The sequence below is a fragment of the Mesoplodon bidens genome (genome assembly GCF_964165515.1).
Source record: "Mesoplodon bidens genome assembly, chromosome: 7".
Lineage (NCBI taxonomy): Eukaryota > Metazoa > Chordata > Mammalia > Artiodactyla > Ziphiidae > Mesoplodon > Mesoplodon bidens.
Window position 1 is genome coordinate 55,678,554 of NC_138164.1, and position 27,741 is coordinate 55,706,294.

Consider the following 27,741-nt stretch of genomic DNA (forward strand, 5'->3'; position numbering starts at 1 on the left):
ACTGAGAGAAGGAATGTTTTGCAGAATGTCCCCTCTGGGAGGCAGAAGACCGCCTGGCTTGCTCCTAAGGATGTACACAAGTCCCTCCCTTACCACTGGGGGCCTGGGGATTTAGGGATATAAATCCACACATCACCCTATAGCCTCTGCCAAACCGCTTCGTCCTTTGCCAGCCCCCATCAGTGTCCTCCTGGGGGGGAAGGGCGGAGCCTGTGTAGGGCTTGGCAGGAGTCTGGCACCTTGGGCTGGAAGGCCCAGCAGAGGCTGAAGCCTGCCCCCAAAGAGTGGCAGCCCTTTCCTTGGGGGCCTGGTTGAGTAGAGGTTTAGAAGAGGCCCAGAGTCTTCCCTAGAAGACTGGTTCTTAGCCCTCAGTTCCCAAGGAAAAGGAGTCAGATATAGTAATCATGCGTTCTCTGTGTCTGTGTCTCTCTCCTCCTTGTCCTGGCCCAGCCAAGTGGGAAAGGGCCTCGGTTGCCAGAGGTATACTGTGTCATCAGCCGCCTTGGCTGCTTCGGCTTGTTTTCCAAGGTAAGAGGGCTCGGGCTTACTTCCCTCCCCCTTCCCCCAGCTGACAGCTCCCACAGGAGTATCTGCATGCGGCCTAGATGAGAAAACCACCTGTGTGCGTGTGAGAGGGTGAGGGAAGGCGAGGCTGCGAGCGCGAGCGCGAGCGCGCTCTCCGACTCCCTCCCCATCTACCGCTCCTGCACCCGCAGCGTCTGCTACTGTCACAGCTCACCCTGGGCCATGGGCGGAGCTGAGCCCTTGGGGACAGAGGCCCTGTGGGAAGCCAAGTGCCCAGGAACCCGACCTCCAGTGGTATGTCCTCTGCCCAGCGACTCAGCTCTTGGAGTCTGAGGCAAGGACTAGTTAGGGAGCAGGGCCGACACCGAGTGGCCCGGGAGACGGGAGGGTAGGGTGTGACGCTCCCGGCGAGATAGTCCGCCATCTCCCAGCTTTCGGCCCGGGCTGGTCAGATGCCGGGCTGCCCTCTTCTCTGCCCAGGAGGTAGGGGAGGGTGGCGCCCTGACACCCTTCCTCTTTGGGCTGCTGGCGGTGGGCACAGGTCCTAGATGAGGTGGAGCGCCGGCGTGGGATCTCCGCCGCTTTGGTCTATCCCTTCATGAGAAGTCTCATGGAATCACCCTTCCCTGCCCCAGGGAAGACCATCAAAGTGAAGACATTCCTGCCGGGGGCTGGCAACGAGGTAGGGATTTCTGCTGCCTCTTCTCTCAGACCATGGACTGGGGCTGGCGTGGGGCCTGCTGAGCCAAGGCTCAGTCTCTGGGGGTGCCGAGCACGGCCCCTTCCTTGCTCAGCACATTTGTACACCTCACCAACAGGGACTAAAAAGAGTGAATGACAGAACTGTAATTGTTGCTCAACTCTCTGCAGCTTCTAGGGACCTTCCCTGACCTGTTTGGACCAAACTGCAGGCCACCTCTTATTCCTTCATCAAATGTTGACAGAATATGTGCTCTCTCACAGTCAGGGTTCCTGCAGAGTCATATAGTTAAAGAGGGGCACAGCTCGGTCCTTGTGGAGTTCATAGTCTAGTGGGAGAGACAGACACTAAATAAATACTTGTACATAGAAACAGATAACCCCTAAAAGTGTTAGGTGCCAAGTGAAAGCACAGAGTGAGAGTGTGTAACAGGGGATGTGCTTTAGATTAGGGGCCAGGAAAGGCCTCCTCTGAGGAAGTGACATTTTACTGGGGACCCAGTGGGCGGGAGAGGATTATTCCAGGTAGAGGGACAGCATGCAAAGGCAAAAGTTGGGAAAGTGTGGATGCTTGCCAAGGAACGGAAAAAACGGCCAGCATGGGACTTCCCTGGTGGCGCAGTGGTTGAGAGTCCGCCTGCCGATGCAGGGGACATGGGTTCGTGCCCCGGTCCGGGAAGATCCCACATGCCGCGGAGCGGCTGGGCCCCTGAGCCATGGCCGCTGAGCCTGCGCGTCCGGAGCCTGTGCTCCGCAACGGGAGAGGCCACAACAGTGAGAGGCCCGCATAGCGCAAAAAAAAAAAAAAAAAAAAAAGGCCAGCATGGTCGAAAAGGGGAGTGAGCAGGGTGGATAGACAGCAGGGCCAAATCACAGTGTACCTGTAGGCCGAGTTCAGGGTTTTGGAATGTCTCTAAAGCAGGGTTATAAGACCCGAGATGTGATTTTAAAAGCTCACTCTGGCTGCTATGTAGATTATGGACTGGAGTGAAAACAGGGAGACCAGCTTGGATATGTTGCAGTAGTACAGGCAAGAGATGATGGGAGTTTGGATTAAGGTGTGGAGGAAAAGATGAAGAGAATAGATGGATTTGAGATGTGCTTTAGAATTAGGGTCAATAGCACATTGTGTCTGATTGGAAATAGGGAATAGTGTTAGGGAGATTTGAAGGCGAATTCCCAGTTTTCTGGCTTGAGCAACAGGTCAGCGGATGGAGCACCTGAGGGAGGAGGAGGCTTGTGAGGAGGAAGAGTTTGACTTCATGCACATTACATTCACGATGCCTATAAGACACCCCAGAGAAGATGTTTAGCAGCAAACAGTGTAGACAGGGAAGAGAAGATAGTCCCGAGGGCCTCCAGCATTTAGAGGGCCTGCAGCAGAGGAGCAGCAGCCCTGAAAATGGAGACAGGAGGAGTCCCAGGAAGCCAAGGAAGGGGCCTCTCAGAAAGGAAGGAGGGATCAGGCGAGGTCAGGATAAGGTGTGGCGGGAAGCCTTGAGTTTCAGAAACGTGGGGGGTCAGGGGGCCGAGAAGCTTGAGTAGAGAGAGTTGAGAAGTGAATGGGGTTGAGAAGGGGGAATAGCCTGTAGAGACAGCTTTTAAGAGGCTTGGCTGTGGGGAGAAATGGGGAAGGGGCAGTGGTTGAAGAGTAACGTGGAGCCAGGGGAGAGTCTGTTGAAGGTGGTTGTCTGGGTGCTGGTGGGAGTGGCCCATCAGAGGAAGAGGTTAAAGCAGCAACAGAGGGAAGGGACAGTCAGACTGTCAGTGAGAAGGCAGGGCGGTGGGATCCAGGGAGAGACTGGCTTTTTAGGAGAGAAGGGTACTTCCTTGTGTAACGGCGAGGAAGGGCCATGGCTTGTAGATTCTGGATTCTCATCTGATGGCTTCAGTTTTCTCAAAATGGAAGAGAAGGTCATCCTCTGAGAGTGAGAGGTGGATGTTGGGTTTGAGGAGAGGGAAGAAGAAATAACTTAGTTGCTGCAGGGAGTGGAGAGGGTCTGACTAAAGAAACATTGGGTTTGCTGGGAGTGGCGAATGCCATTTAAGGCCTTTCTTGTAGCATCTTTTCTCCCACGCTCTTTTGGACGGACTTCCTGCTTCATGCATGACCTGGGCGCAGGACCACCGACCCTACCCTGAGAGCTCAGTAGCATGCCTGGGAGTCAGTCCTTCAGGATGGGGCCCAGCCCGTTCACCAGCCTCGTCTCAACGCTCTGACTTGACTTGCTTACTGTCCCTGAACCCTGCTTCCTTTGGCCTAGTAGACACTTCCCTTCTTCTCTCCTTGGACAACCAAGTTAAGCGTCTTGTGCTCTGAGCTGCTGCCCTGACCTCTCAGCACGCTCAGCGCCCTGTGCAGATGTTAATGACACCTTGCCCCTGTCCTGACACCAAGCTGGTGGGCTGTGATGGTTTAGGCTCATTCAGCCTCACTGGACTATGATCTCCTTGAGGGCAGGTGAATGAAGAGAGGCCCAGGTCCTGTGAGCTTCCTGTGTGAACTCTCACTCCCTGGAGGAGCCCGGACCCTTGGGGTAGTAGGAGTGGGGCGCTGACTGCACGCAGGCTCTCAGGAGGGAGGCCTGGGGGAGCTTCACTGTGACTTCTTCCGGGTGGGGCAAGGGCAGGAGGGGTGCAGAGGCCTCTGGCGTGATTGTGGTAAGGGATCCCTTCAGTGCACATTCACTGAGCACTTTGGGTGTACCCCACATCCTGCTAATCACTGGGCCTTCTGGGGCTTCACCATCTGGTGGGAGAGACAGAGTGTAAACAGAACCCTATAAAAGAGACACATCCTTAGGGCAACTTGTGCCCATGTGGCTACTTCCCTTGGGCCCAGAGGGATGACTACTGAGCTAGGAGTTAGAACTTCACTTGTTTAGACTCTGAGGAACAAATGAGATAAGGCAGGGTAAAGCCCCTTGAGGAGGGCTCTGATACCATAGGGCTAAAAGAGGGGTGCGTTTTCCCTCCTGGTTCTCAGGAGACCTACACATCTGTGCTGCCCACATACGCTGAGGAAGCAAGGGGAAGACTAGGCAGGCCCGGGTGAGAGCTGCTTTGGCCTGGGCTGAGTGTCAGCAGTTCCTCCTGCTCTCATTGCTAGGGTCAGTTGCCACCCTCCACCCTCATGACTGCCCCCAGGGAAGTGGTCCCTGCGCCACAGCACCGACCTTAGGAGTGGCCTTGCAACCTCTCCGGAGGGAAGATTGCTAGGTCTGGCCCTGATAAAGAGAGGCCTGCTTCCTGGCAAGGTTGTGGAATAGCCAGCCATTTCCCCGTGTTTCCCTTGTCCCTGGCACAGGGATTAGACAAGCCAATAGAGATAGAGGCCAGGACAGAGCCTCTGGAAGGAAACTCTTCCTAGGAGGAAAGGGAGGGGGCATGGCAACAAGGACACTAGCACTGTCTGTCCAGAGATGGGTGAGCAGAGCCGCGCGGAGGGGCAGCGATCAGCTGTGGGGCTGGGCAGCGTGGAGCCAAGGCCTTTCCTTGGGGAGACGGGCAGGAGGGCAGGGAGGGCAGTGCAGATGAAGCTGTGTGGCTCCCTCCCTCCCTCATCTGTAAGAGCAGCCAGCTCTCCTCCCCCCCTTTCCTGAGAGCCTGGCACATGGCTCCCCAGCTCCTTCCTTCCGGAGCCTCCCCCATGTTCAGTTAGCCCTGTTGCCCACAGGCTGGGCGTCTGAGTACTGTGGGGGCAGAGCTGTGGTCTGAATGGAGGAGGAGACTGGGTCTTACTGCACAGTGGGGTGGGTTAGAGGCCTTGGGAAGGGGAGCCAGCTTCCGGTCGCTTTGTGTAGGACCCAGGAGTGGCACCCACCTGATCTGCCGTGCCCTACTTGCCCCACTGTTCTCCTGCAGGTGTTAGAGCTGCGGCGGCCCATGGATTCCCGGCTGGAGCATGTGGACTTCGAGTGCCTTTTTACCTGCCTCAGCGTGCGCCAGCTTATCCGAATCTTTGCCTCACTGCTGCTGGAGCGCCGCGTCATTTTTGTAGCAGATAAGCTCAGGTAGGGCCCGGCAGGTGAGGTGAAGAAGGGGGGAAGGCACATCCACTAATTGATCCAATGTGATTTACAAGCCCTAGTATATGCCAGCCACTGTCGTATTTGTGCACGGAGTGTGTGTGTATGTGTATGTGTGCGGCTGTGTGTGGTGAGAGAAAGATCAAATGGAGAGGAAAGGTTAGCAAACCCGGGCAGAGAGGATGACTGAGGGAGCAGGGCTTGTGAGCACAGAAGATGGCAGGGTTGAGAACCCAATGGAGGACTTGGCTGGAGGGAAAAAGACAGACGCTGCTGCTTTTGCAACGGCCAAGATTGTAGAGGTACAAATCTATTTATATGGAGGAAGGTGAGAAAGTAAGAGTTCTAGCTGATGGCCACATTTCCTCTGGAGGGGGAGGCAAGGCCACTTCTGTGGGATGCTGAATTTTAAGAGAGCGATGAACTTTAGGAAGAGCCACAGTGAGGAAGGGGCAAGGGCACTGACTAGGGACAGTATGAAGAGTGCTGAGCCATCCAGTGAGGGGGCCAGTGACGGTGTCACCTGGAGAAGGCAACTGAATGGAGTGACCCAGGGCCAGGCATGTGGGGATTTGCAGAGAAGGACCAGGTGAGGGTCTTGAGAGTGCTGGGGGTGGGGAGAGTGGTTGTAGGAAGGTTGGCCAAACTAGGAAAGGGAGAAAGAAGCCCAGGGACTGGAGATGTCATTGAGGCAGGGGAGCTGGATTAAGAAGAATAAGAAAAGAGCTGAACAGATCACAAGTCTTAGTCTGAAATGTTGGCATTTATGATTTTAGAGGCAGAGGAGGTCCAGATGGTTGTGGCCATGGGAGGGGGCAGCAGACATGTCACTGGACATGAGGTGTTCTGGAAGAGGCCGAGCTCTTCTAGGCAGCCAAGGTTTTTTTTTTCCTCTTTAAAAGAGCGTCTTAGTCCATTCAGGCTGCTATAACAAAATACCACAGACTGGGTAGCTTATAAACAACAGAAATATATTTCTCACAGTTCTGGAGGCTGGAAGTCCAAGATCAGGTGCCAGCCTGGTCACGTTCTGGTCAGGGCCCTCTTCCTAGTTCATAGCTGTCGGCATCTCTCTGTGTCCTCACATGCTGGAAGGGGAGTTCTTTTTTTATAAGAACACTGATCCCATTCATGAGGTCTCCACTCTCATGACCTAAGCGCCTCCCAAAGGCCCTATGTCCTAATATCATCATATTTGGGGGTTAGGATTTCAACAAAGAATTTGAGGGGACACAAACATTCAGACCATAGCAAAGGGTATATGTAGGGGATGGGACAGGCAGGGAGAGGATGAGATCTCAGCAACACATTGTATAATTTTTCATCAAAGAACCCATCACGGGGGGCAATAGTTTCTTTAGAGTGGTGGAATTTAGTCATTTAGACGTTTATTAAGCTATGTGCAATAACATACGCTAGGCGCTGATATGAGAGGCAGAAAAGAAGAATCCTCTTCCTGGTTTGTCCCCCAATAAGCCCAGGATCCCTGGGGTCTTTCTTTTGTGTGCATGGGAGGGTCATGGGGAAATAGACTCCCAAATGCCCTCACAGGGCATTGGCGGAGGAACTCAGGGCCACCCTCAGCCCAGGAGAAGTAAAGAGGAGGAAAACCCAGAGCTTCTGGCTTTTTCAGAGAGAGCCAGGTTTAGAAAAGAAGATTGTCCCCCACTTCCCGTCACAGCCTCAGTGTTTCTGTACACCACAGTTCTGTGTGTGTCATGGGCCCGTCAGGCCTTGTGAAGGGACCAAGCCGGCAACCGGAACTAGCCAGGTATGGCAGCTCCCTGGGGCCCCATCTGTGCCTTTCTGCCATCCGTGTTCACTGTCTGCCAGCAAAGCCCCTGCTACCCAGCTGTGAGGCTCTGGTCTGGTCATACCTTGATGCCCCTAGCAGAGCCTGGACCCTGAGGTTTCTTTTCTTGAAGGTTCCGCTCCCTTACCCAGGACAGAGCCTCCTCTTGGCCACCTCCGTGGCCCCCAGCCTGGCTCCAACAGGGCTGTGAATACAGTGATTGTTTCCTGTGGCTTCAGCTGCCTCTGAACACACTCCTGGACCATTTGGGGAGGAAAACACCCCAGGGCCCTGATCTGGCCCAGCTCAGCATTCAAGTCCTGCCAATCTTGGGTCTTAGAAAAGATGTCTTCCCTGCTTGGGGTCTGCCTCTGACTGAAGAGGGGCAGAATAGGCAGCCCAGTGAGGGCACACAGGCCTGGACTGGGGTCAAGCCTCAGTAAGTCCAGCCAGCTCTTGATCCGTTGCTCACATTTTAGGTTTTCCACAAGTCCTTGGTCCCTCTGGCCTAGTTCTGATGTCTGTGTAAGTGGGAGTGTGTGTGTGTGTGTGTGTGTGTGTAGGTGCGTGCGCATCCATGCACACATACACAGGCTCTGCAGTGATCAGCCCTAAGGGCTGTACAAGCCTTCTGCCTCCCAAGTCCCAGGCCCACTGGAAGGCATTGTGGAGCTGTGTTTCCTTTGACCCTGGACAGCCCCTTTCCAGATCTTTTTCAGATGGCTCTCCTTGGGGTGTGGGGAGCTGCTGTCCCTAGGGGAAGGGCTCTCAGGGCCAGGATACCTGTATCTCTGCTTCAAGGCCCAGCAGAGTATTTTAGTCGTCCATGGGGTGGTAGGACAGCCAAGCAAGGCACTGGCTGCCAAAACGCTTGTGAACGTCCCCCGAGGTCCTTCTGGAAAAGAGGGGTTGTTTCTGTCATGGATTGGAACCATGTTCTCTGACAGGTGGGCATTAGTCATGAAAGGGTGAGAATCCCTGTTGGAGCTGATCAAGTGGAGCCCAGGGCTTTCCTTGCTAATAGGTGGGGCCAATAGACGTGGAGAGACAGGGTGGGAAAGGCAGGCTTGAGAGTGCACTTGACTCTGGGCCTCTGTCCCCTTATATGTAATATGGCCCTTAGGGGAGTGCTTTCGACTCCTCTCCTGATGGGTGGCTGGTTAAAGCCAGGTGTGTCTCCTGTGTTGACTGGTGACCCACACTGTCCCTCAGCACTCACTTCTGTGCCTTCTAGTTAGCATCGGGGAGATTCTCCTTCCAGTCTCCCATTGGTCATTCTGCTTGGCCACCCAGCCCTGTGGTGCTGGAGGCCTGGAGCCCCCCTCTAGGCCAAGAGAAGGATGACCCCACTGAGACCTCTGGCTATATTTTGGAGCATGAGAGGATAGATGGGAGTGGTTAAGAATGGTGCCAGCCTCACCTCAGTCCGTGGTCCTCAGTCAGACCACTTTTTCCAATTAGGAGAGGGAGGAATGGATAGAGAGGAAGAATGGTAGAAGTAACACTGGGCTGGGAGACAGGAAATCTGGTTGTGTCCCAGGTGTGCCACTTATGAGCAGACGGACCCTGGGTATCAATGGCCCCAGCTGTAAAATGTGGACCTGATAAGATGACCTTCCAGCTGTAGGACCTTCCAGCTCTTACTATGAATTTGTGGTCAACCCTTGCTCAGGTTACCTTTGTACTCCCTGGCCTGAGCTGATACTCCCACACTAGGTCAGGCCCACCTGTGCATTTGGGTGGCTCTTGGGGGTGTGTATGTGTGTTCAAGTGTTGCTATGTACCTTTATGACTGTTCCTAGGTAGAGCGACCAAAGAGGGTAGCACCATTGTCCCTGAGGTCCCGAGCAGTGGCAGTGTGGAAGCTTTACCAGTCTGCAAGGTCAGACCCAGGCCCAAGGCTCCTTAGCATTTTTGTGGCACTGGGAGATTTAACATGAAAGTATGTCCTGAGCCTGGCCCAGCAGGCTGTACCGCCCCTTCCCTGAAGGTGCGGGCCTGGGCTCAGTGCTTTGTCTGTCTGTCTGTCTGCCAGTACCCTATCCAGCTGCTCCCATGCGGTGGTGGCCTTGCTCTACCCCTTCTCCTGGCAGCACACCTTCATTCCTGTCCTCCCGGCCTCCATGATTGACATCGTCTGCTGTCCCACCCCCTTCCTGGTTGGCCTGCTCTCCAGCTCCCTTCCCAAACTGAAGGAGCTGCCTGTGGAGGAGGTGGGCCACCTGGGGAGCCAGCGGTGGGCACGGGGGGTGGGGGTGGGGGGTTGGTGTGGAGGAAGGAAGGGACAGGAGGAACAGAAACCCCCAGGAGGGATGGGGTGGGGGGAGGCAGAGGCTGCTGGGATCTTCTCCTTTGTGTACCCAGCTCTTATCCTTTCTCCTTGGGAGGTCTTTCCCTGGCTGGAGTTATTCCTGTTATCTGACCCTGGGAATCCAGGAGGGCTGGAGGCCTGGGAAGGGCACTACAGGGATTCATATCCTGAATCACTGTCCCTCGTGACTCTTTCTCAGGCACTGATGGTGAATCTGGGGTCTGACCGATTCATCCGACAGGTAAGAGTGGGGCGCTGCAGAGCATGGCCTGACCCGGGGTGGGTGCTTGTTTGATGCAGAGCACCCAACACTGTCACACACACGACTCCACCTTCACAGCCCGATTGTGCAGCCCTCTGGGTTCCACATTCACAGGACAGACAAGGGTAGAAAGAAGCTGGTCTGAGAAGTCTTGACCTCAGCAGGACCTGCTGTTCTGGTCGGCATCATCAGCTTCTGGAAGGCAGTGTGAGTGTGTGAAGAACATGGCCTGGATCCAAAGGCTTGACCTCTGCCCTCTGCCCCCTTTGAGACACATGATCTTGAACAGGCCTCTGAACTTCTCTGAACCAGAATTCTCATCTCTAAAACACGCATGGTGATAACACCTGCCTTGAAATGTTGCTGGAGGATTATACATGACACATAGAATGCAGCGGAATGTAAAGGTTTGCAATCATTGTCAACTTCAAAAAGCCTCTGTTAGTGGTGGAAATCCTCCTGGCTCTCTATAAAGGAACACAACCCAATGCCGTAGCCTTTGGGAATGTAGTCTGTTACACACCACTGACAGAGCTACGACTCCTGGGTACGAAGCGTCACGATGCAGACACTGAACCAGAATACAGAGACAGGCACAACAGCCTCGCCTCACGCCTGAGACACAGGCTGGGCCACAATCTCCCCTCCCCCAGCCAACCGTGCTTCCCCCCTGGAGCCGAAGATGGAGGAACTGGGGAGACTTCATCATGGTGCTGGGGTAGGAACGCCTGTTGGTCCTGGGCAGTGAATGCCACCTGCTCCACCACTTTTTATCTTTGTGACCCTGGACAAGTTTCTGAACCTCTCTCTGAGCCTCAGCTTCTCATCTTAAAATGAGGTTGATAATAGTATCAGGGTTCTTGGGAGAATGAAATGAGATTATATATTCAGGCTCTTCAAACAGGGCTGGCACAAAGTTAAGTGCTCAGTCAGCGTCACTGTGCGGTTTCCTTCTCCTGCAGATGGATGACGAGGACACGTTGTTACCTAGGAAGTTACAGGCGGCTCTGGAGCAGGCTCTAGAGAGGAAGAATGAACTGATCTCCCAGGACTCTGACAGCGACTCCGATGATGGTGAGTGAGGCTTGCCCCAGGCAGAATCAGTTCTGGTCCCAGACTCCCTCTGCTCTGGGCCTGGGCCTCATGGGGCTTGGACCCTGATTCTATGCACCAGACTCTTCTGGCTAGTGAAGCTCAGGTATAGGACCTTGGTCTCACTTTAGCCTAGAATTCCCTAGCCCCACTAGTGTGGCTCTAGGAGTTGTGGCTTGACTGGGTCTGAGGGGAGAGAAGTAGTGTGGTATTTTATCAGAGGGAGTTCAGAAACTTAAACAACATCGGGGCTGCGTCTAGGGTGGCCCAGGCTACAGAGCTACCTCTTGCATCTAATTCTCTACCTCAGGAAGTCTGGGGAGAAAAACCCTGAAGACAGTTGGCAACCGCAGAGACTCTTCTCGCTGACCGGACACTAGTTATTCCTCCCTCTCAGGCCCTGCCTCAAGCCACTGCAGGAGATGGAGGGAGCTTCCTCTTCCTGTGAAGCCAGGGAAACCACCGAGGGTGAGGGTGTGTGGGGAGTGGCGCTCTGGTCCCTAATCTCCATCCTCATTCATCCAGCAAGTGTTCCCCAGCTTCCGTGTTCAGAGCACAGTTTCCGACCTCCTGGCTCAGGAATGAGTTACAAGCCTGGGAGCACGAGAGCTAAGGTTTCAAGAACAGAGAAGTGGTTCTGGCTGGAGTTCCGTCAAGGAGAGGGAGAGACACCACCAGCTGGAGGCTGGGGATGCAGGCTCTTGACCTGAACCTCAAAGATTTTCTCTTCTCTTCCAGAATGTAATACCCTCAATGGGCTGGTGTCAGAGGTGTTTATCCGGTTCTTTGTGGAGACCATTGGGCACTACTCCCTCTTCCTGACCCAGAGTGAGAAGGGGGAGAGGGCCTTTCAGCGAGAGGCCTTCCGCAAGTCTGTGGCCTCCAAAAGCATCCGCCGTTTTCTTGAAGTTTTTATGGAGTCTCAGATGTTTGCTGGCTTCATCCAAGACAGGGAGCTAAGAAAGTGTCGGGCCAAGGGTAAGGCCAGAAGAGCCTGAGGTGGGGGGTTCTGGGGGGATCTCAGGCGTCCTCCAACTTTTCTGCTACCCGCAGGGCTGCGTAGCCAGGCACTGGTGAGCTTCCATGAGGAAGCTCTTGAGTTTTTAGCCAGGGCAGGCCTCCTAACATCCCTTTTCTTCTGAGAGGGACTGCCAAGGGCACCTTCTCCTCCTGCCCCAGTACGTGCATTCACAAGGCTGGGCACAGGCTGGAGCCACGTGGCAAGAGTGGGGCTTATCTCCACCTATCCCCGCATTCACAGGTCCTTCCTTACTCAGAGAAAAAGACCAGACTGTGCAGGGTAGGGAGTGCTGAGAATCCAGGGTTGAGAAAGCCCTTGAAGAGAACTGAGTAGCTCTCTGTCTTAGGTTGGTGACAGTCTGCCCTCAGAGCACAAAGGTTATCTTATCTCTGTTATTTCATCAGCTCTGCTCACTCTAGGGCTTTTTCATCTCATCAAGACCTTTCTAACCTCAGGGTTATTATTTCTTCTGCCCACTAATACTGTGCATTTAGTGTAACAAACCTTTTGAAACAACATGGTAGAGTGGTCTAAAAGGAGTTGGAGTAGGTGTCCACTTGGGGGCAGCTCTGATACGAGGAGTGGCATCCTCGCCCTAATGCAGCTCAGGCACGTGCACTGGGAAGCAAGGGGCTCTTGCCATCAGCAGGGAACATGGGCCAGTCTGATAAGCCCAGTCTGAATTGATGAGCCAGTCTGAATTCTGGTAGGATGCTCTTATAAGTTACAATTGCAGATCTTTGTTTTCCCCCTTTTTGGGATCTGTGCCCTTTGGTCCCGCTCCAGGAGGCCTCCCCTTCCCTTCCTCCAATGACTGTTCTCTTCCCTGTTCCTGTTTCTCCTCTTCCCCAGGCCTCTTTGAGCAGCGAGTGGAGCAGTATTTAGAGGAACTGCCAGACACTGAGCAGAGTGGAATGAACAAGTTTCTCCGCGGTTTGGGTAAGTAGCTTTGTCACTAATGAGACATATTCAGCAAGAAGGGAGGGACTGGGGGAATCTGTACCCCAAACTACTCTAAACCAATGCCAGTGGGTATTTATATCGGGGCTGTAGACAGAACAGGAAGAGATCTCATAGAGCCTCACCTAGGTCAGGTCTTCCTGGGTGCACTCCTTCCTGAGTGAGCACAAGGGCCATTAGGACCAGTGAGCTTTCCTCGAGGCTGTAAGGGGTCTCACTACAAAAGTGGCAGCACCAGAGTGCCCTTCAAAGAGCTGAGCCAACTAAGTCACAGCATCATAGCATGTCTCACTTTAAAAGGAAAATTGAGACCGAAGAAGTTAAATGGCTTGCCCAAAGCCCTACATGATTAATATCAGTCCTCTAATTAGCGCTCTAGAGTGTTTTCACCATCCTGGATCACATCTAGCTGTAATCCAGTCTTTCTAATCCTTCTCTCCCACTGAGAGGGTTAGGGCTGTTGGAAGAGATGATACTGAAACATTCTCACTTTTGCCCTCCTCTGGCCCACAGGCAACAAAATGAAGTTCCTCCACAAGAAGAATTAAGCCCCCTTTCCCAGTAACAGAGTCCAGTGCCTTGCAGAGCCTGGAGCCTGGGGAGGGGGCCCAGCCTTGGACCCTCTGGGCTGCTATGGCTGCTCTGCCCCCACAGACCCCACCCTCCAAGCCAGCCCACCTCTGCCTTCACAATATCCCAGGATACTGTTTGTAAATAATCTGCTGTAAGCTTTCTTATCTGTTTTTGTAACAAGCAAAGAGAATCCGGTAAATATTTGTATATTCCCAAGAGGCCGGGTACTTTCCTGCCCTGCCCGAGCATGGATGAAGTTTTGCTGGGTGCTGGTGACTGGCCAATTATGTGCAGCTGACTGTCTCAGCCGAACCACTGATCTTCCCCTGGAGGCTCCTGGCCTGCCTGCCTAAGGCCCCTGCTGCCAGTCTCGGGCCCTGGAGAGCAGATGCTGTCTTGTTATGTACAGGACTATTTTTTTTTAATCTTAGAGTTTCTATTTTTTTCTAGTAGTCCCCCTCCCCTAATCCTCTGTTTTTGAAAGGCAAAGACCAATCAACCCCCATTTGCAGCATGGTGCCAGGCTCTTGGGCCTGGCCTTCTCCTATTCCTCCCACCTTTGTGATGGTCAGTGAGTCATGGGAAGCCCACCCCCAGCTCTGCTAGTGTTCTGTGGGCCCGGCTCCCACTCAGTGGTGGCCATGATGCGGTACAGGGCATCCCTCCTTCCCATCATCTACGGGTGTTCTCAATAAACAGTGTATAGTTGTTTGGGCCCAGAGCCCCATGTGTTTCTTGGCTTTATTATCTAGAGTTCTCTCCAGGGGGATGGGCTGAGGCAGGCCCATCAGGGATGAAACACCTTCCTGCAGGGAACTGAGTACTTGATTTAAGAGTTTAGCTTTAGTGTGGGTCACTGACCTCCCCTGAAATTGAGTTCTCTGGCCCGAGCTGTATGACTGCTCTTAGAAGATACCTAATCATTGCTCTAGCTCAGATTCTATGTGTTGCCAGTGATGGAAAGAATGTTCATTGCCCCTTGGCTCCGCTATTAGGTGCATCTTGACATTTTCCTCTTCAGTATGAAGCCCTTAAGACATCATTGGGTATCTTAACATTGGTGGAGCCAAGCCCAGCTAAAGCCAATCCAGGGCTTGCTTATAGCCCTGGCCCATTGTCTACGGCTCTTCCATGTCACTCTGTGAAGTTTTTTTTCCATTGGAAGTCTAGGTGTGCATATAGAAAATTCTGCTATATTCCTTGGAAAAGCAAGGAGAGAAGCAAGGTGGGGAATATGGCTGGCTTAGGCTGTCCACTCACCCAAGGCCTTCACAGAGCTGAGACCTTGAAAATTCCCAGGATGAGGCATTAAGCTGGAAGTCTCTTCATTGGTATTGGCTTTTAGTCTGGTGGATTTGAATCATAGAGTGAAGTTTTCCTGTCCTTCCACCCTAGCCTGCTTGTTAAACAGGAGATGATCCCTTCCTGAATCCCCTTTCCTTCTTTTCCCTATCTCCACTGAGCCCTGCACAGGTCCCAACCTGTCCGTGGTTTGGGGTTGCTGTCTGCCTCATAAAGCAAAGTAGAGGGTTTGTCTTCTGGGAAGACAAATTCGTCTTCTCCTCCGAGAAAGCCTCTTACATAGTTGGCTTTGGCATCTTCCAGGAATAGGAGGGCAGGGATTGAGGCCTCATGAGTCTGGGTTTTCAGCTGAGGTAGAGAGAGAAGACAGTGGTTATAACTGGAAAGCCCAGAGTAGGGTGTTGTTACCTCCAGAACTTGTCACTGTTAGCTCAGCCTGGACTTCGTGAGTCACAGAAGTGGATTCCTTAATAAACAATAGTTTACAAAAGGTGCTATTTCTTTCTCCTTTCCTCTCCCTCTCTTTCTTAATGTGGCTCCACAGAATCCTCAGACATGTGATCAGATCACAAGGTACATAGGTGTAAATTATTATTTTTAAAAATCTGTAACTTTTATGTAGCTTTAAAATACAGTGCATTTTAACCCTAGGGGTTCCCGCCTCCTCCCATGGCCACAGCTCTCATCCCAATCTAGAAAACTGATACTGGCACACAGCGGCCTGGAATGGGCTGCAAGGGCCCATACAGTGACTGCTATGAGCAAGGCACAGAAGTCTCATCTGGAAGGTAGAGGAAGGTGTGTCCAGGGGGCCTGGTTTGGGGTTGACAAAAAGTATTTAGGGCTTCTTTCCAAGTTCTGCTTTCACATGATCTCTGGACACCTAAACTGATGGTTCTCAATCCTAGCAGATGCAACACTCTTTCTCTATAGCAAATACTGTTAACTCTCCCTTTTACCATCCTGAAATGAAATTCATAGATAATGTAACCTACCTAAACACATCGTGTGTGTGTGTGTGGGGGGGGTACGCGGGCCTCTCACTGTTGTGGCCTCTCCCGTTGCGGAGCACAGGCTCCAGACGCGCAGGCTCAGCGGCCATGGCTCGCGGGCCCAGCCGCTCCGTGGCATGCGGAATCCTCCCGGACCGGGGCACGAACCCGTGTCCCCTGCATCGGCAGGCAGACTCTCAACCACTGTGCCACCAGGGAAGCCCCCTAAACACATCTTAACTGTAATACAGTCTTAACCATAATATAAAAGGGGAGAAATAAAAGGAAAAGTATTTTGTCATAAAATAACATGTACTTAAATATGTGAATGCTTGGGCACAACTGTATTAGAAGATATAATTAAGTCAGATGCTTACACCCGTACACAGAATTACTGTGAATGCAACAGCTACACATGCAGAAAAAGTGTGTTGAATTAGCAACTCAGATTCTACTAAGTGAGTGTTAACAACTTGGTAAGAGAGCTTTCTGAAATGAACAATTTTTGGCAATAGTCCAAACAAAACACATTTTGAACTTCCCCTGATTTAAACAATAGTTGGAATCCTGGAAACCTGCAAAGTATATGAAACCTGCAAAAAAACAAAAACAAAACAAACACAAAACACCAATAACACATCTTTTTGATTCTGATTGTGTGTAAAATGAAGATAGGTTCTAAGCTAGGTTCTCCTTTGCTGTTTAGAGCAGCGGTCCCCAGCCTTTTTGGCACCAGGGACTGGTATCACAGAAGACAGTTCTTCCAGGCAAGGGGTGGGGCTGGGGGGGGGGGTGGCTCGGGCAGTAACGTGAGCGATGGGGAGCAGCAGAGGCAGCTTCGCTCACTTGCCCACTGCTCCCCTCCTGCTGTGCGGCCCAGTTCCTAACAGACCGCGGACCTCTGGTTTAGAATCAACCCATACACTGCAGGACATCAAGCATCTCTGGTTGCTTCCCTTCCGTAATTGTGACCAAAAATGCTCCCGTACCTTTACAAAATGCGCCCCACTGCCCCCCACCCCCGAGGATGGTGTCGCCACTACCGAAAATAACGGTGCTTAGACAGTGCCTTTCTGGGAAATTGCTCAGGGGCAGCACAATGCTGTCTCCTCTACCAGAAGTCCCAGTGCCTATGAACTGTCGGCCCTCCTCCATTCTGGAGTTAAGAAAGGCCCTGGGGTTTTCTCCAGTTATTAGTCTGGTAACTTTTAGAGCAGGGCAGGTTACGCCATTACATCTTTCTAAATGCTCTTTTCAGTAAATTACCATGCTCTGGTAAACACAATGTTGAAATGATAAGTATGGGCTTTTTAAAGGCAGTATTTTGGAATGCTCTTGGAAAGCAACTGTGGTTCACATTGGATGGTATGTGGAATTAGGACGCCATGAAAATTATTCTAATTATTATCACAGATCATTTTAAATTTTGTTAAAAATAATACCCTTCGTTTTGCAAATAAGACTTATAACTCACCTTGTACCCCAAAGGACTGATTTATAAGGATACATAAATAGGGTTTGTTTTTTTTTTAAACCAACCTTAAGTGGAAATGAAAGTAAAACAAAAACTGGGCTGCAAAACAGAGTCAGAAAACATACACTTAACCTATATTCTTCCTAGGGGCGACACACAAAATTAGTTTCTAGAGCCACACAATGTGGCATTCCAAAACATCTTGAATTTACTTGCCCATGGGCTGTGGCGGTGGGTGTAATTTAAAACGTCATGAAGTTCTAGAATAAGAGCAAATATTACTTTTCAGCACTGACAAGCTACCATAACTGTTAAAGTTGTCTATTTATATTGCTTTTTAACGTGAAAGTAATATGCATTTGGTTAAGGAAGAAACAAACTGTATCAAAGCATACATCATCTTCCTCACCTCCCAAAACTCATGAGGAAAAAATCCCTTCTGCGTTGTTCTTCCAGAACCTTCCCTTGCACGTACAAGTTTTTTTTTTTCAATCCCAAAGTACCTTGAACAGTCGTTATCTTTTAACAGCAACATAAACTGAGAGATATGTAAATTCCCATCTTGAAAGTGCATCGAAAGGCCACAGCTTCTCTTCTTCAGCGCGGCCAAAGCGGAAATTGAGTGCGGCTGAGGCTGGCGACCTAGGCTTTGCACCCACCACGCCGCACTTGGACACTAGCCGGGTTAAACCTCCCGCCTCTCAGCGCGCCACGGGCCAGCCCCGCCCCCTGCCGGAAATGGCATACGGGCGCCTATCATGCTTCCGGCCCTGGGGTGGGACAGAGATCAAAGTGACGCCGGAACCAGAACCTCACACCCTCGGGAAGTGGCTCAGGGGGCGGGAGAGGAGCGGCTGTGCGGCGCGGACGGCTTGAGGGCGCCAAGGACGTCGGGCGGTACGGACCAACGAGAGCGGCTGCTAGGGCGCCAGCCTCCGCAGGGCTCCAGCCGCCGGCATCCCGGTAACCTCCCGCCCCGCAGCGCAGGTAGGGGAGCGTTGCCTGCCTCCCGCCGGTGGTGCACGCCTTTGGCTTCTTTTCATCCCGGGCTGGCTGCTACTGGGCTAGTTAGCCATCGAATAGTAATGTTTATTTCAATTGAAAAGTTAAAATCCTATTTAGCTGGTTTTGACAATGAGGGCTTTTGCAAATTATGTGGCGGACATTTCCCATTAATGGAAGTCACAGTGGCAGCTCTGAGGTTTCAATAGCAATGTATTTAAAGCACATACATTAATTATTAGGCTACATTATTAGGCTAGAAATATCCTTAGCAATTCAAGCTTCTAGAAAATTTAGCCGTTAACCTTAGTTAGGGGGCACCTGCTCCCCCTACATGGGAGAATCTCATCAACACCGCACACTTATCGGCCACTAAAGAGGCAGTGGCAGCATGGGTCTCTGTGCCTACCGGACAGGCTAATCAAAGCTCGACAGTCTAATGCATGAACTTTTCCTATGCATCGGCTATGTTTTTTATCTCAGCACTGGCACGTTTCACTCTCAGATATAAAATCAAAGCTAAGGTTTGCTTTTGGTCCTGTGAAAGATAAGCGCTTGCTCTAGGTCCGTGTCCTCCATCATCTTGGAACATGTTTGGCTTTTCACCAGTAACCCAGCTTACTTTGGCAACAGTATTACCTAGGAGTAATCAGATCACCTGCCCAGTTATTACCTGTAGATAATGGTGAGTGAGCAAGCCAGAACGTGGCAGCTCACACAGATCAGTAGCTATACTCTCCAGGCTTGGAGATGGTATTTGAGGCATCCTCCCTATTCAGAATGGATGTACTAGTGACTGACTTTCATATTTAGCATCCATGTCCAACAGAAGCACCTCCACACAGGACTGGGATGAGCATTATCCCATCCAGTTTCAGGATAGTTATGCTGCAAGGTTCTAGCAATGAAACCTTGGAAGAAGCTAGCCATAAAGGGACTACTGACCACCTATCCTCTCCCTAAACCATATTTTGCTGCCAGCCCCACCCCAATTCAGTCACCAAGTCCTGTCTGTCCCTTATGTCTTCTGAATCCTGTCTTCCATCCTCATGGTCCCACCTCCAGCCTTCCACTGTAGCCTTGTGTCCCTGAACTACAGCCGGGCCAGAATACCTGTTTGCTCCAGGCTCATCTCCCATATAACACCTCCCAACTTGCCTAACCTTTCCAAACTGTGTTTCCTAAATGCATGTTTGCTCTTTCCTGTGTTTAGACCACTTTCCTATTGACTGAATCACACCAAGGTTAACTGACTTGTCTGCTTGGGTAATAATGGTTCACTTACATGCTGGTTACTAAGAGCTAAACACAAAAATTTAGTAAATGCTTTCCATTTTACTTAATCCACACAATCCTCAACAAGTAGGTACATTTACCTAAATTTAAAGATGAGAAAACTGGACTAAGCCTAAGTCACACAGCTATTAGGTTTATATATAAAGTTCAAATCCGGCCTGAATCTTAAAAGACACTGTATTTACACATTTCTGTACCTTCAGTGTCTAGAAGGCATCAAAGCTTCCCTATTGTAAGTCCTCCAAAAGACATTAAGGGAAAACCGATTTTTACCTTTCTCCACCAGTACCAACAGAAGATGTAAATGATCCAGTTATTAGCTTATCCAACTGAGTGCCTTCCTAACACCTTTAACTCTCCATTATACAAATCAATTACATTTCCTCCCCTGTCTTTCCTTACATTTGACCATCCCCAATATCTTCTGAAGGCTGTCATGACAAATTAGTCTCACAGAAAGTCATAGTTCCCAGGTCCATTTATGATCCCACAAAGCAATACAGAAACCACCCTCTACCAAACTAAACATGTAAGTAGAGTTTTAGTAGGCTTAAGTAAGTGCCATCTTAACTATTCTTTGGTCAGGGTTCTGGCCTGCAAGTTCTATTATGGGTCAGAAAACTTTCAAAATCTTGGAAAACTATAGCAAATTATAATTTACCAAGATCTAAGAGGGTCCTATCTGCACACAAGCATTGCTCATCTTCTTGGTTTTGCAGGAGGTAAGAAACCCTAGGAAACCTGATTCTGGTTTCTGGCCTTTAGCATTCCCCCAATTTTTCTATTAGATACATTTCACACTGGAAGGAAAATCATTAGCTTTTCATGACGTTATTTCTTTGAACATTAAGACTCCTATGCACAAGGACCCATAAATCCTGACAACTACTTTCTAGAATCCAAACCACTCTGATGTGTTTAAAATTCAGACTGTTGGGCCCCATTCCAACATTTTGATTATGACCAGAATGGTTTGGTCTGAGATGAGGAAGCCAGGTGGAAGAACCTTAGACTGAGGAAGTAAGTTCCAAAGAACCACTTCTATCCTACCACTGACCCATCTTTCCAACATGACTCATCAAAATCTTGTAAAGATCACGAGTTTTCCCCCCTTGAGCCCCATGGAACAATTAAGGGCACATTTTCCCACTCATTTATAAGTTCAGAGCATACAATGCCAATAGGCCTTTCAATGATACGATGGAACCAACAGGTATCATTCTCACTTTATAAGTGAGAAGCCTCAAATTAGGTAACCAGCCAAGGCCTTATTCTAAGTGTTGGTGCCATCTCTTCCATACTTTGAGGGGAGCTGGTAGAAGAGCCCAGGTCCTCACACCCTTACTCCTAGAATCTGTTAGGTGGGTTTCTGTACAGGTAGGGAGGTAGAAGTGCCAAAGAACCCTCACTCAGACCAGAAGAGAAAAGCACTTGTTATCATTTAATCAATCTCCCACCACGTGGCTTCAAGCTACCAGGACACAAGCCCCACCGACACCCTTAATCTTCTCCTCAGCTCTTCTGCTGAAGAATTTGGCCTTCACGATGACAGGCTGCTTTGGGAGCTTTCCCTTCCCCAGAACTTTGTAGTAACCCTAGAAGAACAGAGAAAAGGGTTTATAATGCACCGTGGCAGTCACCGACTCTGTGATGGGTACGAAGAAAGATGCCTACCAATCCACTCCATCTAGGAGCCAGAGAGGGCATGTTTCTGATCTGGGCACTCCCGGGGGCACTGACTGCCCTCGCCAGTGAATCAAGACCAGCAGATTCTCTCCGAGGACTCTAGCACACCAGGACAAGAGCTGTCAGGATGTGACTCTAGTCTCGGGCAGAGCTCAAACCCTTTCTCCTATTCAGTTACGACTTGATAAGCAAAAAAGGAAAATCACATTTCCAGCAATGCTCCAAGAAGTCATGGTCATCAGAATTGCTCAAAGAAGAGGCCGAGAAAGGGAATTTTAAAACTTTACTGAAAGCCTCCTCAGGATTCCCACCACCTCCATACCCACAGTGGGTAAGACTGACACAAGGACCAGAACTCCTAATGATATACAAGAATGCCTTTTTTTTGGGGGGGGGGGTTCTCTTCAGATAATGTCGGGCCTTAAATAACAATTGAACATACTAGGATTTTATTCCGTAAGAAACAAAGGGTCAAGGGCTGTGCCTCATGTAGTCTTGTGTATAACAGACCAGAGCCAGCTGACCTAAATTACTAATAGTTCAGGTGAGAAACCCGTACAAATCAGGGCACTGACACTAGGAATAAGATAACCGATCGGAAAACATTCAAGTGAAAAATCAAGTAAATGAACGAGGGAGTGGAAGAATTACTCTTCAAATGTTTTGCATGAATCACAATTGAACAAGACTTCAATTGTGGTCAGTAAGTACCCGTGGAAATGCTATGGAAAGTGGAATTGTGTAGTAGGTATCTGGGTATAGACTTCAGGTGCAAGTATATTATCCAGAATTTTGAAAGTCAAGGACCCACATAAAGGCAAAAAATATTCAATTCACTCACCGATCGCACCACATCAATGATAGGAGCAGCTCCAGTCTTGTTCTTGGCAGCATTTACTCGTGTCTGCTCACTGACCAAGGTCCACAATTTATCAAGGTTGACAGTTGGGCAGAAGCTCTGGTTCCTCTTTAAATGGTAATGCCTCATACCAACTTTCCCAAAGTATCCTGGGTGACTGGGAAAAGACAACCATTTTCATTACCTCACTCCAACTAACAAGCTATGTTTACCATCTCCACAGTCCATCTCCCCCCATTACAGTGTAAGTTGTTCACTCGTGCAGAAGAGTGACAAAGCAGGAACTCCACTTCTTGAATAAAACAAATCTTTAAAAAGCCACCAAAGAAAATCAGGTGGAAAAGACTAGCCTTATTCCACAGAACCAGAGTAAGTCACTGAGAAAGTCAGAGGCAGTGCCAAGACTAGGATTCAGATCACTTGACAGCTTCCCCACACTCCTGTAACACAGGTCTCCTAAACGAATAGTTCAAACACAACCCCCCTAATTTGCGGGCGTTAAATGGATCTAACAGTTGTGTAAGTCAATCTGATGCATGTCACTAACCCGGTGACTGACTATGCCATGAGGGCCACAGCCAGTGAATAAGGTCAGCAGTTTCTCTTCGAGGACTCTAGCACACTAAGGCAATAGCCGATACCCAAGCGTGACTCTAGCCTCGGTGACAAGTTCTCTGTTCACATCAAATATTAACTTGACGAAACCCAGCCACAGGCAAGGTTTCTGAGTGGTAAGAGCCTTGCTTCCCGTTGAAGATGTTCTTAACTACCCTCTACCCCTAAATCCAAAGCTGTGTCAGTAAAGGCAGAGTCCGAAAAACACTCACTATTTGTCGAAGTTGATCCTGTGGTGATGCATGCCACCAGCATTACCGCGGCCTCCCGGGTGCTTCCGGTGTTTGCCTGCAGGAACATAAAGCTACATGGCTAAAATACCCTTCTCCAACCCCTCGATATTACTTCTCGCAAAAGCATTTCCCCATACTCCTCTGCCTTTGCTTAATATCTCTTCCAGCAATGCTGTTCCTTCAAGACTCTCGGATAATCATCACTTTGCAGTGTTCCACCTCACAACACTAACACAGTACTCCATGCCTTCAACCAATTCAATACTGGACCCGCTCAATTTCCAACCCCCCAACTGATGGGAAATTCTCTAAAACTGGAGTACTAGAGAATTCTCAAAGAAAAAGCCAACGGCTATTGATCAAATTCAATCCGACTCGACCGCCAAGAGCTCTAACTAACCCACTTCTCTAAGCTACCTACTTCCTGACAAGCTAGCACCGTGCAGAGATAGCCCAAGGCCGACCAGGATGGGGAGACAGCACTTACCGATGCGGCCGTGGCCGTGGCTCACGTGGCCCCTAAGTTTCCGGGTCTTCCTTAGTCTGGATGGCTGTGTGGGAAAAGGTGCTTGGTGATAAGGACTAAGAGAAGAGGGGCAGGGGGCGAAACTTGCCAGTCTGTGAGAGGCCTATAGGCCTGGGAGTCAAGGTTCTGCTTTGTTGCGCCTTCAGCCAAGTCGAGGTTACGGCCTGGCCCGGGGCCGTGCGGCCTCATCAGGGAGGCGCCCGGGCACCCCGGACCGCGTGTCTCGAGAAACCGAACCGCAGGATGAACACGCGGCCCCAGGCTCCCCGCCCCGCCCCGGACCCACGCCGGCTACCCCGCCCTGCGGCTGGCCATGCGCGGCCTGGAGGACCGGGCCAAGCTCGGAAGTAGGTGGCTGGGGTGCAAGGTGAGTAAAGCTCGCGGCCTAGGCCAGCAACTATGCGAACGCACCAGAAAAATCACCTACCATGTCAGCGACCGAGACGAAAAAGGAAGGGCTGTGCAAAGTCTCGCGAGCTATCGAGCTCGGGGGCGGAGCCAACGCCTCACTTCCGGTCCGGCGGCCGGGCCGCGGGCGGAGCTTTTTTGGCGTCGCGGGTCTTGAGCTGCTGCGGGTTTTGCTGTTTCCTCTTCCTGTGGGGTGAACTCTCTGTCATAGAGTTGTTCCGGAGGCTGCGGGGCCCGAGAGCCTTCTCCGTGCTGTCACGCGTGCGCTCGGGCTCAGAGGCGGAGTGCTGGCGCGGAAGGCGGGGCTTGGGACGCTGTAGTGCACGCAGCTGCGGTCCAGGTGGGCCGGGTGCTTTTCCCGGGGCCGCGGCCCAGGTACCTGCCGGGGCCACTGTTATTTCTCTGGTGCTCACCAACCGCCCCATCCTGAGCAGCCCCATGCGTCTCGCTGTGTTTTTGGTGGTCGACTCGGCCCTGGCGGTAGCGGTTGCTTGCTTGTCCCCTGGCCGCAGTGAGAAACCGCAAGGTCCTGTTTGACCCTGTGTGCCCACCCGATGTCTCTTCCTGCTCCCTTTAAAGTCTTTCTAGATGTCTCTACCACCCTCCGGGACCTTCTCGCCCACACTACTGAGTGGGCTCAAGGTCTTGCTTTCTCCTTTGCCCTTGTGCCATCGTCCCAGTCGTCCTCAGTTGGAACCTGAGCTCAGGGACCTCTACGCCTGGTCGCTTTAGGGTTCTTTATTTTCCAGACCCTGTAAATCTTCTACCCGCCACATTTTAATTTTCACTGCAACCTACTTGGCGTGCCCGTGACCCCCTCCTCTCCTGGACCAGAGAACCTCTGCTCAATCTGGACCCTATGCAAGGGTCTTCTCTTGTAATACTTCTCTGATCCATTCAGCCATAGTTGCTCACCTCCCCGCACTGTGCCACCTCAGAATCTAGTACAGAGCTCTTATGTAATTGTTGATCCACATTTGTCTTTCCTACTAGACCAAATTTCTTAAAGGCTGGAGGATTACTTTCTTTTAACATGGACTCCTAGCTCCTGGCATGTAGTACATGTTCAACAAATGATCGTTAAGTGAATGAATGCTCCTACCCTCACCTCCCTTTCTAAACTAAAGTGCAAGAGACGTCCTTTCCGTCTTAAGTCTCAGCCAGTGTTCAAGATCACATTCCCTCAGTTACTCAGTGTGTGTTTGGGTGTATTTTCTGTGCCTTGTTCCCTTCAGCTAAAATACATTTTAGCTAAAATATCCTAAATTCTCCCTGTTTCTATTTATTACCCTTGCTCTTTCCTTTTCAGCCAAGCTCCCCAAAAGAATAGTCAACAAATCCTGTCCATTTGCTAGCTTCCCATTCATTGTTTAATCCACTGCAGTCTAGCTCTCAGCCCCATTATTTCAATGAAATTGCTCTTACCGAGGTCATCAATTAACCAGACACCGAACTGAATGTATTCTTCCTCATACCACTTATTCTTTGTTGTACTTTACCCATTTGACTTCTTTTTCTAACTAATCTCTTGCCTTCCTCCTGTCTTTCTGGCTACTTCTCTGTCTTTCTTTCAGGTTCTTCTAAATTTGTCCACCATTTAAGTGTTGGTGTTCTTCAGTCTTCTGTCCTTGCCTCTCTTAACTTTTCATAGTACACAGTGTTCTTGGGTGAATTCATCTTGGGTGGCTTCAATTCACATCTCTGTTGCTGAGCTCCAGACTCATATATTCACTTAATTTCTGGTTAGTATTCCTTGGCCATTCTAAGACATCCTAGATAGACATATCCAAATACTTTGATCTTCCCAGTTCTCTGGTGTCTTCTTTATTCTATAGCTTGATGAGCAGCCTTGTCCACCCAGATAGTGGTGTCAGGGAGACTTGAAAATTGTCCCAAGCATTCTTTTCCTCTAATACGCTGTCACTGTGTCCTTTTTTCTATACCTATCTCTCAAATCTGCTTTCTCCTTTTTAGCCCTCGTGCAATGGCCTTCATTAAGGCCCTCATCTTCTGTCTTATCTGGAGTTCGGCACCCTCCTGTGATCACCCTGCCTGTATTCTAACCCTACTCCAATCCGTCCATCCTTCACACCTCTGTCAGTTTGATCTTCCTAAAACATGACTGTCATCCTTTCACTTACTTGATCAAGAAGTCTGATAGCTCCCTATTACCAACAGAATACAGCCCACTTGCCTTTCCAAACTAACCTCGGCTTCTTCCCTGCACAAGCTTTCTACTGCAGCCAAACTTGGTACATCCCTTCTACCTTTTTTCCTGTGCTAGTGCCATTTCTCATGCCTGGAGTACTCATCATCTTTCTGACCAGATGTCCTGAAGCTTCCTCAACCTTTAAACCCTACCTTACATTCTGCTTCTTCCCAGAACCCACAGTGAGAATAACCAAATACACCTTGCAGCTTACAAAATGTGTCTGCCTGAGAGGTCAACTCCACTAGCCCCATTTTATGAATGAGAGAGTTGAGGCACAGAAGGTTGACTGACTTGCCAGAGGCTATAGAGCTGCTAAGATATAGAGCCTGGGCCTAGCCTTTAGTCTTTTTTCTCCAAATTTCCTGCTTTTACCTTAGCAACTCCTCCCTCTCTGACCTCACAGCATTATGGGCTTCATCACTCCTTCAGTCCTTAATCACATACTGTCTGTTACCAGCAGAAAGAGAGGCCTTGAGAGTTGGAGGCAAGGCCTAGGAAGAGATCGTCCTCTATTTGACATCAAAACTGGCCAGTAAGTGCACAAGTGATAAGCTGAGCTACCTAGAAGCTACCCTTGGGAAGATGGTCTGTGAATGGAGGTAAGCTGGGCAGAGTTTTGGGAATGAAAGGTTACCTTCAGGTGTCTAGTAAATAGGGACTGAAGTAAGACTTCCCAGGGCATGGAGGTAGAGTCTGGTTGATGGGACACTGCTTCTGGATAGTTTTGTCAGGTTCCTTGGTTACAGAGGGGCTACATCCTATCCTTCGGGCCATCCTTCTGAATGGAAGGCCTCCCTGAGTGGACTAGCACTCTGTGTTGGGTTCTGTGCTCACCTAACATTCTCCTCATTGGTGGTTTGATCTCCAGGGTAGGGGGAATGCCCTGGACAGTTGTCTGGTTTTGGTTTTCTAGCCAGCTCCCTCTTCTTCCCAAGGAAATCATGTAGCTTTAACATAAGGCTCCTGTGGGGTTTGTCAGTGTGGGTCAGCCAGCTCTGAGAGAGCAAACAAAGCTGAATTCTGTATACAAAGTTAAACAGCAGCCAGACGTGAGGCGCTCGGTGATCTGTCCCTCCTCACCAGGCACACGGGGCGTGATGGTGGACATGACCCGCAAGAGGCCTCTTTCTCTGTGGCATCTCTTCTGAAGTAAAGCATGGCCTTGTGACATCTCAGACATCTGGGCTCCACCAGAGGGTCAGGGCCTCAGAAAATGCCTGTGAAATGAGCAGAAGGGAGAGGATGCCAGGCAGGGAGAGGATACCAGCCTGGTGAGGCAGGTATATGCAGTGCTGACCTTTTTGCTCCCTCAGCCCTCTCTCCAGGTGGCCTTGTAAACATACTGCCACCCTGAAGAGGGCCCTGGTGGTCCTTCTCTCTTCCTCGCCTCTCTGGGTGCCTGATTTCATCAGCAGTCCTTCGGACAGCAACAACAGCATGGGTGCATCCAGCCTTGTTTTCTTGCTCTCTACCTTTAGACTTGGACATTTGGAAATATTATGTTGCTTTCCTTTTTCAAGTAGAAGATTGTTAATTTAAGATGGGAAGAGTCAGGATGTCTTTTCTAAGTGAGAATTTGAGAAAAACTCAGAAATCCAAATTTACTTCAGAAAGAATTTTAAAACTTATATGTAATAGAAAAGACAGTAAAACATGAAAGAAAATTTTGAAAAAACGTAAGTGTAAACATCTCAAATTATAATACCTTACAGCGCTGTTTTCATGTCTGAATATTACCTTTTAGTTTTTATTTACATCTAGACATAGCTATCTGCAAAGCTGATGATCATAGTATGCAAATCCTTTTGTATTCTGCTTTTTATTTAATACTATTACATTTTTTCTGTATCACTACCCAGTATCCATGATTATT

The 27,741-nt window shown here is 50.2% G+C and overlaps 3 protein-coding genes across 8 annotated transcripts in view; 2 read left to right on the forward strand and 1 right to left on the reverse strand.

Moving 5' to 3' along the window:
* Window positions 1-13,984, forward strand: part of DENND2B (DENN domain containing 2B) — a 154,878-nt gene extending 140,894 nt beyond the window's left edge. For 2 of the 3 annotated variants that reach the window (XM_081240858.1, XM_081240859.1), the window contains 9 exons: window positions 451-528; window positions 1,067-1,207; window positions 5,089-5,237; window positions 9,080-9,257; window positions 9,555-9,596; window positions 10,580-10,691; window positions 11,448-11,687; window positions 12,583-12,669; window positions 13,204-13,984. In XM_081240858.1, the coding sequence (XP_081096984.1) occupies window positions 451-528; window positions 1,067-1,207; window positions 5,089-5,237; window positions 9,080-9,257; window positions 9,555-9,596; window positions 10,580-10,691; window positions 11,448-11,687; window positions 12,583-12,669; window positions 13,204-13,238 (1,062 nt within the window). In that variant the 3' untranslated portion in view covers window positions 13,239-13,984. Of the gene's footprint in view, window positions 1-450; window positions 529-1,066; window positions 1,208-5,088; window positions 5,238-9,079; window positions 9,258-9,554; window positions 9,597-10,579; window positions 10,692-11,019; window positions 11,356-11,447; window positions 11,688-12,582; window positions 12,670-13,203 lie in introns of those variants that run through there. The other variant, XM_081240860.1, reaches the window with a different exon arrangement.
* Window positions 13,985-20,751: 6,767 nt separating this feature from the next.
* On the reverse strand, window positions 20,752-23,759 carry RPL27A (ribosomal protein L27a). The gene is made up of 5 exons (XM_081241298.1): window positions 23,676-23,759; window positions 23,210-23,273; window positions 22,702-22,777; window positions 21,857-22,031; window positions 20,752-20,924 (listed from the first exon to the last, which is right to left on the reverse strand). Exons 1-5 carry the CDS (start codon window positions 23,676-23,678, stop codon window positions 20,796-20,798), a joined length of 447 nt encoding a protein of 148 aa, XP_081097424.1. The 5' UTR covers window positions 23,679-23,759; the 3' UTR covers window positions 20,752-20,795.
* Window positions 23,760-23,912: 153 nt separating this feature from the next.
* The window catches only part of TRIM66 (tripartite motif containing 66), a 59,890-nt gene continuing 56,061 nt past the window's right edge, over window positions 23,913-27,741 (forward strand). The window contains exons 1-2 of one of the 4 annotated variants that reach the window (XM_081241290.1): window positions 23,913-23,996; window positions 26,329-26,467. The gene's annotated coding sequence lies outside the window, so the exon portion shown is untranslated. Of the gene's footprint in view, window positions 24,032-24,056; window positions 24,183-26,325; window positions 26,468-27,741 lie in introns of those variants that run through there. The other 3 variants (XM_081241289.1, XM_081241291.1, XM_081241292.1) reach the window with 3 other exon arrangements.

Coding starts and splice junctions, on each gene's coding strand:
- RPL27A (XM_081241298.1), bottom strand. Junction 22,778..23,209: donor CCACGGCCACGGCCGCATCG/GTAAGTGCTGTC, acceptor ATGTTCCTGCAG/GCAAACACCGGAAGCACCCG. Junction 20,925..21,856: donor TCATTGATGTGGTGCGATCG/GTGAGTGAATTG, acceptor CTGTTCTTCTAG/GGTTACTACAAAGTTCTGGG.